The sequence below is a fragment of the Cryptomeria japonica genome, chromosome 4 (assembly GCF_030272615.1).
Source record: "Cryptomeria japonica chromosome 4, Sugi_1.0, whole genome shotgun sequence".
Taxonomy (NCBI): domain Eukaryota; kingdom Viridiplantae; phylum Streptophyta; class Pinopsida; order Cupressales; family Cupressaceae; genus Cryptomeria; species Cryptomeria japonica.
Genome location: NC_081408.1, coordinates 274,325,269 through 274,337,569, shown reverse-complemented (window position 1 = coordinate 274,337,569; position 12,301 = coordinate 274,325,269). Strand labels below are relative to the sequence as shown.

Below are 12,301 nucleotides of genomic sequence, written 5' to 3'. Positions count from 1 at the left end.
GGAGAGGAATTTCGCTCCTGACCCTTCCAAAGGGTCCAGAGCGAAAATCCTTATAACTCTCATTTTCCTTCCTTGTTTTGGATGGGCGTTGGTTTATTAGGCTTTGTGTGTGAGTCTTGATGTGTTCTTGCCTTGAGAAGTGTTTTGAAAAGTGAGGATCTTGTCCAAAAATAGGAATTTCGCTCCTGACCCTTCCAAAGGGTTCAGAGCGAAATTCTTCATAAGCCTCATTTGCTCCCTTGTTTTGGATACCAACCTTGTTCCATGGGCGAATTTGTGAAGGAAATAACATGTCTCTGCCTTTTGAGGTGATGGAATGTAGAAATGTGAAGGACTTTGGCCAAGATTAGGAATTTCGCTCCTGACCCTTCCAAAGGGTCCAGAGCGAAATTCACAATAATCCTCATTTGCTAACTTGAATGGGCTTAAAACCTGGTTCCTCAAGTGGAAAACAATCTATATTTGCCTCCGGGATAAGATTGAAGTTTGAAAAATGAGCAATTAAAGCCTAAATCAAGATTTTCGCTCCTGACCCTTCTAAAGGGTCCAGAGCGAAAATCAACCTAAGACTCAATTCTGGCCTTATTTGACCAAATTTTGATTTGCAAGGCATTTTGAAGGGAAGAGTAGACATGTTTGGATGTTGGAAATGTTTGAAAGCTTTGAAAAAATGAAGGATTCTAGCCAAGAAGGTGAATTTCGCTCCTGACCCTTCCAAAGGGTCCAGAGCGAAATTCCTTGCAAGCCTATTCTTTTGACCTTGTTTTGGCTTAAGACCTTATCCCTTGGGTGAAGGATGATGTTTAGTTACCTCTTGAGGTGATTTTGAGTTGGAAAAAGGAAGAATCAAGCCCAAATCATGATTTTCACTCCTAACCCTTCCAAAGGGTCCAGAGCGAAAATCCTCCTAGACCTCATTTCCTTCCCTATTTGACCAAATTGTGATGTCCAAAGCATGTTGAAAGGGGAAATGGACATGATCTTGCCTTTTAGAGTGTTTGGAAGTTGTGAAAATGAAGGATTTTAGCCAAGAAAGGAAATTTCGCTCCTGACCCTTCCAAAGGGTCCAAAGCGAAATTCCTTATAAGCCTACTTTTTAACCTTTCTTGGACATGAAACCTTGTTCCTAGGGCAATGAAGGATGAGATTCTACCTTGCAAAGAAGTTTCAAGTTGAAAAAATGATGATTTTGGGTCAAGAATGAGATTTTCGCCCCTGACCCTTCCAAAGGGTCCAGAGCGAATTTTCTCAAAACCTCTCTTTGCTATCAATTTTTTGCTAGATCAAGTGTGGGCTAAGGTAAATTCAAGGAGAAGTTGCCCCTAAGAGTGACTTTAAGTTGCTAGAAACCATGAAAGATGAAGGAATTGAGCCTAAAAATGATTTTCGCTCCTGACCCTTCCAAAGGGTCTAGAGCGAAAATCCTAAAAACCATCTTTTCTTCCAAAATTTGAGCAAAGTCAAACCTGGACAAGGGTGAGAGAAGTCATTTGGATTGCCTTAGAGTGAATTTTGGTCGCCAAGAATGCAAATTTTGAAGCCAAATGAGAATTTTGCTCTTGACCCTTCCAAAGGGTCCAGAGCAAAATTCTTAAGATCACCCTTTTTCCTTGCAAATCAAGTCAAGATTTTGGTTTTTATGACCTGGAGAGGAGTGAGGCAAGGTGTTCTAAGTCTTGGAGGTGATTTGAAGTTGAAAGGATGGTGAAATAGCCCTAAAACAAGATTTTCGCTCCTAACCCTTCCAAAGGGTCCAGAGCGAAAATCCTAAAATCTACCTATTCCTTTCAAATTTATGCTAAGCTATGCCTAGACCAAGGTAAAAGATGCCCTTGTGATTGCCCTTAAGTCGATGGTTGTCTCCAGAAGTGATGGTTTTAGGCCAGAAGAGGAAATTCGCTCCTAACCCTTCCAAAGGGTCCAAGGCAAAAATCCTTCAATCACCTATTTTGCCTTGCAAAATCAAGATAAACTTGGGTTGGATGGGAGAAGAAAAGTGTTTCCTTGCCTTGTGAGGTGGATTGAAGTTGAAATGATGAAAAAAATGAGCTACAAACAAGAAATTCGCTCCTGACCCTTCCAAAGGGTCCAGAGCAAAAAACACTAAAACCATCCTTTTCTCCAAATTTTGTGCTAAGTCAGGCCTGGACTAGGGTGAGAAAAGCTATTTGGAATGCCTTGGAAAGATGTTTGACCTTCAAAAATGTGAATTTTGAGCTAAAGTTGGAATTTCGCTCCTGACCCTTCCAAAGGGTCCAGGGCGAAATTCTTATAGGGTCTGTTCCTGGAGAAAATCTTGGGCAAGTTTCATGTTGATATCTTTTCGTTGATGATTTAAGTTGAAAATGCTATGTTGAAATGAATTTATCATGTGTCCTTAATCATCTTTTTGTTTGTCTTGCAGTTAAAAGGCGACCTTCTCCAGTCCGGCATCAACAAGGACGACCTTCTCCAGTCCGGCATCAACAAGGACGACCTTCTCCAATCCAGCATCATCAAGGACGGCCTTCTCCAGCCCAGCATCATCAAGGACGACCTCTTCCAGTCCAGCATTTGAAGGAAAGGTACACCATCCATCCTGCACATCAAAGACAAACGAAGTTAAAGCAAGGGTCCGTTGAAGAAGCCAATAGTTTCAGAAGAGTTAATTAAAGTTAGCTTCTAAACATCACCAAATTGAACATCAACCAAGTGTCGGACAAGGTGGCATCCCAGTCATCACTCCTCCAGTCGGGTTGGTCCACCTCAGCATGTCCAGATTCAATGTACCTGACTCATGGGAGATGGCACAAACTTCGATGTACCTACCCCGGTTCTCCATTGGTCGAATATTCCAGAGAAGACATGTGTCCAAATAATGCAATTATTTCATTGGCCAGAATTGAGTTTGTTGTAACAAACCCTAATTAGGGTTTCATTGTAAAATCTTGGCCATTGATCTCATATTGATCTAAGCCATTGAATTGTATTGTGGGCACTATATAAGCCCTGGCTCCTCATTTGTAAAGGCTAATAGTTAGTCAATAGTTGATAGTAGGTGAATAGTTAGCTAATAGTGAATAGTCAGTTGATAGAATAGCAATTAGAGTAGGATAGCAAGAGAAGGCAAAGATTGTTGCCAAGATGTTGTTGTAAAAGACTTGTAAAACTTCATTGAAGAAATGGTGAAATCTATGGGTCGATTCAACAATTTGCATGGTCTTTATACTTCTCAAATTTGATTTCATGTTATTAGATGAGTGGAAGAAATGTGTTTGATTGATGGTGAAATTTGTATATCCATACTACTAGCAGTTTGTTGATTGTAGACTTGCCTTGTGTAGTCAACTGGAATCATTCAGCTTAAGCTTAACTTCAATTGTCGCTTCTTCATTGATATGCATCAGCCTGATGGTGTCTATGCCTGTAGCGATGATCTGAACATCATAAAGCTTTCCTCCGAAGATCGCACTAACCTTGTGGAGATGGTCCTGGGATGTCAAGACAAGACTTAGTTAGAATTTCAACAAAGGTCATTCATTGTTCCTACATTCTTAGTGTCAGAATTAGATCCTTCCCTCGGCCTCATCCTTTTTTCCCTTTTTTCAAAAAATCTAGGCTAGTGAAATCCTGTGATTCCAGCAAATCAGACGTTTAGGTCGTCAAGTGTAAGTCCCCTTGTGATCCCAGCAAAATCACATCATACCACAAAGAGCTTATCCACGAGTAGAGATCCTACATAACAGGAACCTTGAAGCTTCTCCGATTGATCCTTCTGCGATATCTTCAGCATTAGGGAGCTTTATTCAAGAGAGGATAAGGTACCTTTAGGTATTTTATTCTGTGTTTGGTCGTGTACAAAATACACATCAACAGGAAGCTGGGCTGAAGGGTGGTTGGATGGTGGTTTTTTGTTTCTGATTCTGGTTTTGCTGGGTGGCTTGGGGGTTTCAGTGGGTGGTTTAGGGTGGTTGGTTGTTAAATGACTTACTGTTACTGTCGTGCTTTTATTTCATGATATAATAAAATTCAACATATTACCGATCAAAAAAAAAAATATTCCCTACAATTTGTAAATGGAAAGAGGAGCAACAACAGCAATCCGATATCTAGTAGGTCAAGAAGAGACCAATATTTCCAGTTAACATAAATTTCCTACATTTATCACTATTTTTCAAAGGAAACATTGTTGAGTAGGATAAAATCCTTATGAGATAAAAAGTAGAGCAAACCAACCTCAAACTCTGGAGCTGCTATAGAACTGCACTCAATGCTTATTTCAACTTTCCCTTGATCAGGTCTATATGGACTTGGTTTTCCAAGATCAGCCTACAAATAAACCAAATTCATGAAAAAAGTAATGGCAAGGCAGTACGAAAACAACTATAAAATACTTCGTAATGTAACAGTTTCAAATACAATAAAAATGATCCAATAGTTGTAAATGAAGAATCAAATGAGTATTGAGTAGTTAACTAATTCTTCTACCAAGGCTTTAAAACAATGTTAATCTGTCCACATGCACAACCTTCAAATTAGTCAGATTTTAACAAACTAAATTGTAACATGCAAGGTTTACTCCATCTAGGTGCAACTGAAGAGGACGTTGTCATTTTGTAATGGGTCAACCCATGGGCTTAGATCCTTAGAACTCCTCAAATAAAATAAAAATTTGAAGATTCTATAATTATGGTGGTGACTAGCCAAGCCTGCAAACACAATCATACAACGAGTGTGTGCCTTTTGACTTTACAGCATAACACCTTGCGGCTGGGCTCTTGGAATAAATCAGGCAAATATTTTAAATTCAGAGGAGATATTTCTGGAGCATTTAAAGGATGTTTACGGTTTACCAATGTAGGGACCCAAATATCCATTCATAACTCCAAAAATCCAAAAACATTGAGGAACTTTGAATATGATATGGCTCTCCAAGTAAGGTAATCCTTCTCATCAGGTAGTCAAAGCTTTCTTCACACTCATACAATCATCACATATCCTAGAAAATAACAATTTTTACATTGGTTTATAAATTTATTATTTTTATGTTATACATAAATTATAATACTAAGTGTGCAGTGAAAGGCTTTGACCTTGCGTAAAACATACAATGTTTTTGGCTGCAAGCGTAATTGAAGAATGATCAAGCAAGCACATGATGCCAAAAAAACAATAGATGTAAGGTTATCTTTAATGGTTGCTAAAAGAGTTTTGATACCACATATTTTCTTATGTTACAAAAGCTGGGCACTCTGAATTTGGGCTAAGCATTTTATTGTGTTGGACATATTCAGTACACTTTAAATGTGGGATATGATCAGAGATACTAGCTCTCATTACTTGGGCAGGCAGAAGTAACTCTAAAGTGCAATGTTTGTATAATTTTCACATCTCATCTAGTGTAAATATCAGTTTCTGTTTTAAAAAAAAGGTAAAATATTAGAAGCAGATGAATGGTTGTATTTTCATGCAATATAATCTTCAAGCTACAATAGACAGTTGGAAAGAAGCAAGGCCGTTGATATCATTAAGCTAAACAGGCTGATAAACATCAAAGTGGATGATTGAGACAAATGAACCAGCTTCTAGAAAGAAGATATATTGATGTCCACAAATAACCAAAAATAGATTGGTGTCAGCCAATCTGATTGGGATTTTGAATGATCTAGCTGATGCTGATGCAGAGGCTTCCAACTAGGATAGAATTAGGGATAAGCTGGCCTCCTTGGAGATTTGTTCCATCTCAAATGGATACTGATAAGGCCAAACCCAGTTAGGGCCCCACAACCAGAAGAGGTAAGAAAAAAACAAAAGGAAGTCATTATGGAGGAGATTAAGTTAAGTTCTCAAGCAGCTCTAAACTTTGATAAACACAAATAAAATCAAGGGGTGAAGAACCCATCACAAACCCAATGAAGATCCTTTCTTGGAATGTCAAGGGCCTTAATGTTCTTGACAAAAGATAATTAATCTAGCATCAATTGGATGAGTAAATGCCAGACATTATTCTTTTGGCAAGAAACCAAGCTGAGCATAGAAGATGCTGCAAAAGTTATTCAGAAACGGTTCAAATGGAAAGGTATTTTTGCACCCGCTAATGGAGCCTCAAGGGGTCTTGGTACTCTTTGAAATGATAGGACAACAAACATTTCCCCATTAAATCAAGGTGCCAGTTGGCAGCTATGTCAGGTAAACTCTATTCATTCCAATCTCAGCTTTATCTTCAATATTTATGGTTCATAGATCCCTCCTCAGAAAAAGATCCTTTAGGATACTATTTCAGCTATCATGACCCCTATTCAAGAAGATCTAATAATCTTGAGGAGAGACTTCAATGCCATGATGAATGTAAATGACAAAAAAGGGGGAATATCTCAGATAACTCAACCCAAATTTGATTTCATTAATTTTGTTCAACAGAATTTCCTCATGGACGTGTAGCTAAAAAATGTTCTATCCAACCAATAGTTTCAACTTTCTAGCAAGAAATTTTGCAAGTACATGGCTTTCCAGTCCCCTAGTTATTAAAATGGAACAAAAATGAATTTCATCCGTGTGGATTTTTGTGACCCCATATATTCTCATTATTGTCATCAATTAAGTATAAGCTTCTTATTGTCATCTTCAATAGAAAAGTTTCTGATGGTTGTATTAACCTTCATATACAAGTTTTCCATTGGGTTTCTAAACATGTTTCTGTGGATAACACTAGTTGTAATGTGTTCATACATGTTCAAGTCATAATTTCTATTTAACAGTGTTGTTGTGTTGCCCTTATCAGCTTTAAGGATGATAAACTTCTTTCTGACTTTGACACTCTTAAGGTAGATTCTTCTCTCAAATTATTCCTCCTAGGGGGTCGTGCTCTCCTAAGGGCTTGGGTAAAATCCAATCTAATCTCTTCCCCTACTTCATCTATAACACCCTTAAAACCTACTTCAATGTCAGCCATAATATGCTCAAGTTAATTTTTCCCATTGTTCAAGTGTGGATGGTTCTTCTGTAGACAGTTAACCTATACAGATGTTAAAGATCATGAAACCAACAAACGTGGCAATGTGTACGGTGATGACAAGGTATAGAAAAAGAATGATGATGAATTTCCTGAGAATTGTTATATTGAAGAAAGGAACGAAGAAGATTTGGAGGGATGGAATCAAGTACAGGTTTTGGTGATGTTGGAGAGAATGGTAACTTAGTAGACTTTTCCACTGAGACTTATCATAAAATTCATATGGATGATATTCTTGATCAATGTAATCCAAGTGATTTCAGACCATCTTCCCAAGTACCTAGGAGTTCATCATGAAGTTACCTTTCTACGCCCTTCTTTTACCAATGGCTCTTCAGTCCAGCAAGGCAGCTCCAATGGATCTATGCAGGTTTCTGCCTTGATTCCTACACTTCTTGCAGAAGCAAAGATACTGATGGAATGAGCAATGAGGCAGTATCAATCCCGTTCATAGCTTTCTTCGAGTGGGACATAGACTAGGTGGTGGAAGATACAATATAGAAACTGGAAGCCAAGATGTCATCAATATTTTTCATATTATTTTGATTAGAGGCCACAGGCATCCTTTGGTAATGTCATGATGATGAAAGAAGTGGAAAGCAAAGCTCTGATAAAGACAATCTCTCAAAGCTGTGTGTAATGTGCCCACTTTGAAATATAATTTAATAATGAATAATAATAAGATTAAAATACAAAAGAATAAAAATTAAAATTAAATTAAAATATAAAAGAATATAATTAAATATAATCAAGATTTGATTATAGTTAATGAACGGTCAAAAGGCATGAAATGATAAGTTGTGAATCCCCCAAATATGAGGTATAAAAGGGAGAGGAGAACTCATTTGAAGAGGGGATAATTCGGGAATCAAATGTGCAGAACTGATTTAAATAAGAAGTGCATATCTGATTGTGAAAGGTTGTGTCGCTTTCAAAGGGCAGAAATAATGAAGAGTTGCACTCTTTGAAAGGGTGCTAATGGTGAAAGGGTGTGTCTCTTGCCAAAGGGCATACATGATTAAAAGGTGTGACCTCTCACTCACATTGAGAGATATAAAGGAAAGGAATCAAAGCATCTAGTGACATCACCATGGATCAGATCAAATCAGAACTGTTATTAAGTTACAGGCAGTAACATCTTGTTCTTGGTGGTATGCATGGGGATGTGCTTAATATGTATGCTTAATATATGAAGCCTGATAATGTTCTTATGCAGAATTTAATAATGATATTAATATGGACTGCAATATGTATGACAGTCATACTTAATTTCATATATATTCATAATACATGAGAAGTGAGTATACTTATAGTATAATTCTTGTTACTACTGTCAGTATCTAAGAAGAAGGAACTGAATTGTTTCCAAAGAGAGGCAGTCTAAATCCAATCAATAGGATGATTCCCAAGATAGGGTAAGGATCAGCATCCTGTTAACTTTGAAAGCATGGTCCCAAGATAGGGTAAGGGGTTGGATCCGTAAACTTTGAGGGAGCCTATTGTATTTTGGTCTCTAAGCGCTTTGGTAACATAGACATCCTCTTTTTCCTTAGAACAGAAGTAGTAACAAAGGTTGACACTTACATTAAGAATTGTGGATGATAAAATTATTTATCTAGTATGATAGAATTAATTATCTAGTATGGTAGATGAACAATTTACTTATTAATAATTGATAAATTAATCGAACTACGGAATATCATAGATTTGATTCATGTTAAGATAGATTTGTCTCCTAATCAATTTAGTTTAAGTCATAAGTATATTGAAATAGATTAATTATGGTTAAAACAGGCCTAAACATAGCAGAAGACATTACACTGTGCTTTAATGCTTGAGGGTAGCCCAGCTTTTGGTTAAGGGGCTTATTCAATGACTTATTGAACCTCTGTGCTCACAGTGCAACAAGGGCTATTATAGTTGAACTCTGGCTAGACATGAAAGAATTGCCAATAGAGTCCAACAGTTTCATCTCATAGAATTTATGGGTGCCAATGGAATGTGGTCTATGCATTCTCTCCACTTTCAGATTATGTGTCACAACTTGATTCTCATTGTGCAGTTGAGAATTTGGCATAACTAGTAATAAATCATTTCTGCATTACGGATATTTGTTTCTACAGGGATATATACCCCACATTGATTCTAATTTCTCAAATAGTAGCTGTTAGAGATTATTAGCCCATCACCAAGTTAGTCCTTAAGTCCTAGATTAGACTAATGATAAACTATAAACGTCCCATAGGAAGTTATTTGGGGGCTGTCTATAAAGCTACATGTAACTACATTTTTCAATATACATACATGTTATTCTATTTAATAAAATCATTGCAGCATTTGGACCTACCGGTAGAATTAAAATACCAGCAAAAATGGAAGGGGGATGATAGAGAAGAAACATGGTGATTGGAGATGACTGATGTCCCATCAAGCTATTGCCTGTGCATTAAAAGTTATTGAGCAAGATTTTACTTGGATTCATCAATCATAAAGTTTTTAATTTTCCAAACAATCTGCAAGCCCAAGATTGAAGACAAGTTCAGAATGGACTGAATTGATTGAACAACACTTTCATTGCCAACTGAAGGAGTAGGGCCCAATCTAACTACTTACTTTTGCCAAAAGTTGTGTGTATCCCTATTTGTCATTGTAAATAGTGGGTATGTCTCAACTTACAAGTAGAGTGTTGTACTTGTCAATAATGAGTGTATCTCGCAAGAGTTAGTACTTGTGAATAAAGAGAGTGTATATTCACAAGGGGAGCATACATCGATAAGGATCAAAACTGACTGATGATATCATGAGTCATAGATTCTAGTGTGTCCTGGTCCATTAATCATTTTTGCACCCTGGTGAACCATGGGGGTGTTCTAGTTTACCGTTAGAGAGTATTATTGTTGGTGTCTGTGTAATCATATAATTGAACCTTATATTTACTAAGGTAATTTATGTTATTTACCTAGATAAATTAGACAATAAGAGCACATGTCAACTCCTTAATTGATGGATTCTTTGCCACCTCTAACTCGTTCATCTCCTTGATTGACACTAGTTAGGTGCCACTTCTCCCTCATCAAGATAAGTTCGTTCAACATTATGAGTTGGTCTTCTAGTTCACTTGTCCTAACTTGCGCATGCCCAAAGTGTAGATTGTAGTTCATTTACTTTGTTTTATACACCATGAATACAGATATTGGAACATTATCATTCTCGTCTTGTTTGCATTTGAATAAGTCTCATCTTTGTTTTTGCTTCTAGGGAGATTTAATCATTGTCAGTTTTATATTGTCTAACAATTATGTTATCCCTGAGTTAGTCCCTAAGTCCTAAGTTAGATAACAATATAATATTAACTTCTCGTAGGAAGTTAACTGGGTAGTGTCTATGTACGTAGATGTAAGTTTGTAACTACATCTTCTCATATACATGTTATTCTATTCAATTAGATTATTGCAGCCACGGTACCTAACGTTAGCAATGTCAAATAGAAAAAGAGCTAAGGAAATGGTAATTGTTTAAGTCTAGCGTTCCCCTTTAGTTGAATGGCCTGATCTCGTCTTCACGATTGACGATGGTTATATAAGAAAGAATTTTATGGTAACTTTGATGTCAAACTGGATTTGTATCGAGAGCTATGTTTTTGGGCCTTCAAGACTCCCATAAGTAAATGTCCGAACCTGCTTTCGTAATTTGATTTTCTGGTTCTGAAGTACATTTCTAGCTCAGCAAGAAGGCAAAAGAGAATTAATAAAATACCTTCACCGTTGCGATTACATCAGTTGAACCTATTCTCACTCTTGCCGAACCATTTGCCTGCGCACGTAGTCATTAAGAACAAAATATCAAACTTTAGTCAGAGGCCACAACAACTAAGTAAAATCCAGACCGAAAAAAGTCATTCTAACAAGTTTAAAAATAAAAAATTTGTAGAAGAATTTTTTTTTAAAGCTCATACACACTAAAAACGGAGGCATACCTGAGGAATAACTCCAGATTCAATAGAAAATGATCGGAAATCTTCTCGACCACGTCCATCTGACCGCAAATTCTGAGCAATTCCTCCCTGTATAAAGCGTTGTTCCGCAAGAGAAAGCCCCACCATGTCTCTGCACCCAAACTGAAAAAAAAAAACTCTTTCTAACAAAGACGACAATCACTGCAGTTTCCAACTTAAGAAAATCGTCTTTTAAACAAATGCTGCATTTATTTTTCCGAAAAGTGACATTTATCTATTCCTTTTCCAAGCCTAAATCATATGTCATTTGTGGGCTGCTAAAAATATTTTCTCACTACTCTTGAAATTAACAAACTCAAAAAGTTTCGTACATTTTGATTCAAACATCTCTTTATAAACAAATGAGACTGTGCCGAGGGATTTTTGAAAAAGTGTTTCAGTAATCACAGAACAGAAACCCTAATTTAGAATTATCAATACAGAAGACAAGAGTACTATTATTTAGTACTGCACGGCAATGCCAGGAAAATACCTCTAACCAGCTACAAAAGTTGAATTCGTGTCTTCACAGCCTTTAAATCAAAATGCCTTCACTCCACGACTGTTATAACACCTGAGTAACTCGAAGTTCAGCTGCAAAAATGTTCCCCGCCAACTTGTTTTTCTGTTTTCTTCAAGGAAGAAGAGAAAATTACTTTCTGTTACTTAGCTGCAGGAATTTTTGAGAATGCCAGAGTTCAGAGGGTACGGAGGGAAGGAAAGTTTAATTCCAAGTATTTTCGAAAATAATGAATTTTTTTTTTTATGTTTTAGAAGATATTTTAAATTTATGTTGACTCTCGAATTTCAATCAATAGGTTATTAATTTATGTTTTTTATATTAAGCTGTCTATCATATTTTCTGTAATCTGCTGTTGTTGTTGTAGTTTGCAGTTAATGGGGCAGACCTAGAGAAAGGATCTTATGGTTATGCACTTTAATTTAATGTTTATATGTGGTGTTAGGAAAAGGACTTAATAATTATTATGTATTATGTGATTGGAGTGTTATAAATGGAAGAAAAATGAATTTTGAAATATTCACACAAATTATTTAGTTTTGGGGTTTAAACTAACTACATTTTTTCTTTTTCTTTTTTTCATGTTTTTTTTTTCTTTTTTTTGTCGAGAGGATTTTATATCGAATGGTAGAACTAGAATCATTTTGATGCTTGATACAAAAGCACAAGTCTTTGGCTAAGACCTTCTTAGTTGAGAGTCAACGATCGAGAGGTATCCATTCCACCAAAGTCATCCAAGACATGTTCCTAGCCTCGTCCTTATGGTGTTAGATCTTGCACGTAATAAAACTCAATC

The 12,301-nt window shown here is 36.7% G+C and overlaps 1 protein-coding gene across 1 annotated transcript in view; it reads right to left on the bottom strand.

Moving 5' to 3' along the window:
• LOC131074031 (uncharacterized) overlaps positions 1–11,749 on the bottom strand; it is a 112,798-nt gene extending 101,049 nt beyond the window's left edge. The window contains exons 1-4 of the mRNA XM_058010579.2: positions 11,479–11,749; positions 10,968–11,108; positions 10,748–10,804; positions 4,216–4,308 (exon numbers count right to left, since the gene is read on the bottom strand). Of these exons, the coding sequence (XP_057866562.1) occupies positions 4,216–4,308; positions 10,748–10,804; positions 10,968–11,093 (276 nt within the window). The 5' untranslated portion in view covers positions 11,094–11,108; positions 11,479–11,749. The remainder of the gene's footprint in view (positions 1–4,215; positions 4,309–10,747; positions 10,805–10,967; positions 11,109–11,478) is intronic.
• Positions 11,750–12,301: the final 552 nt, after the last annotated feature.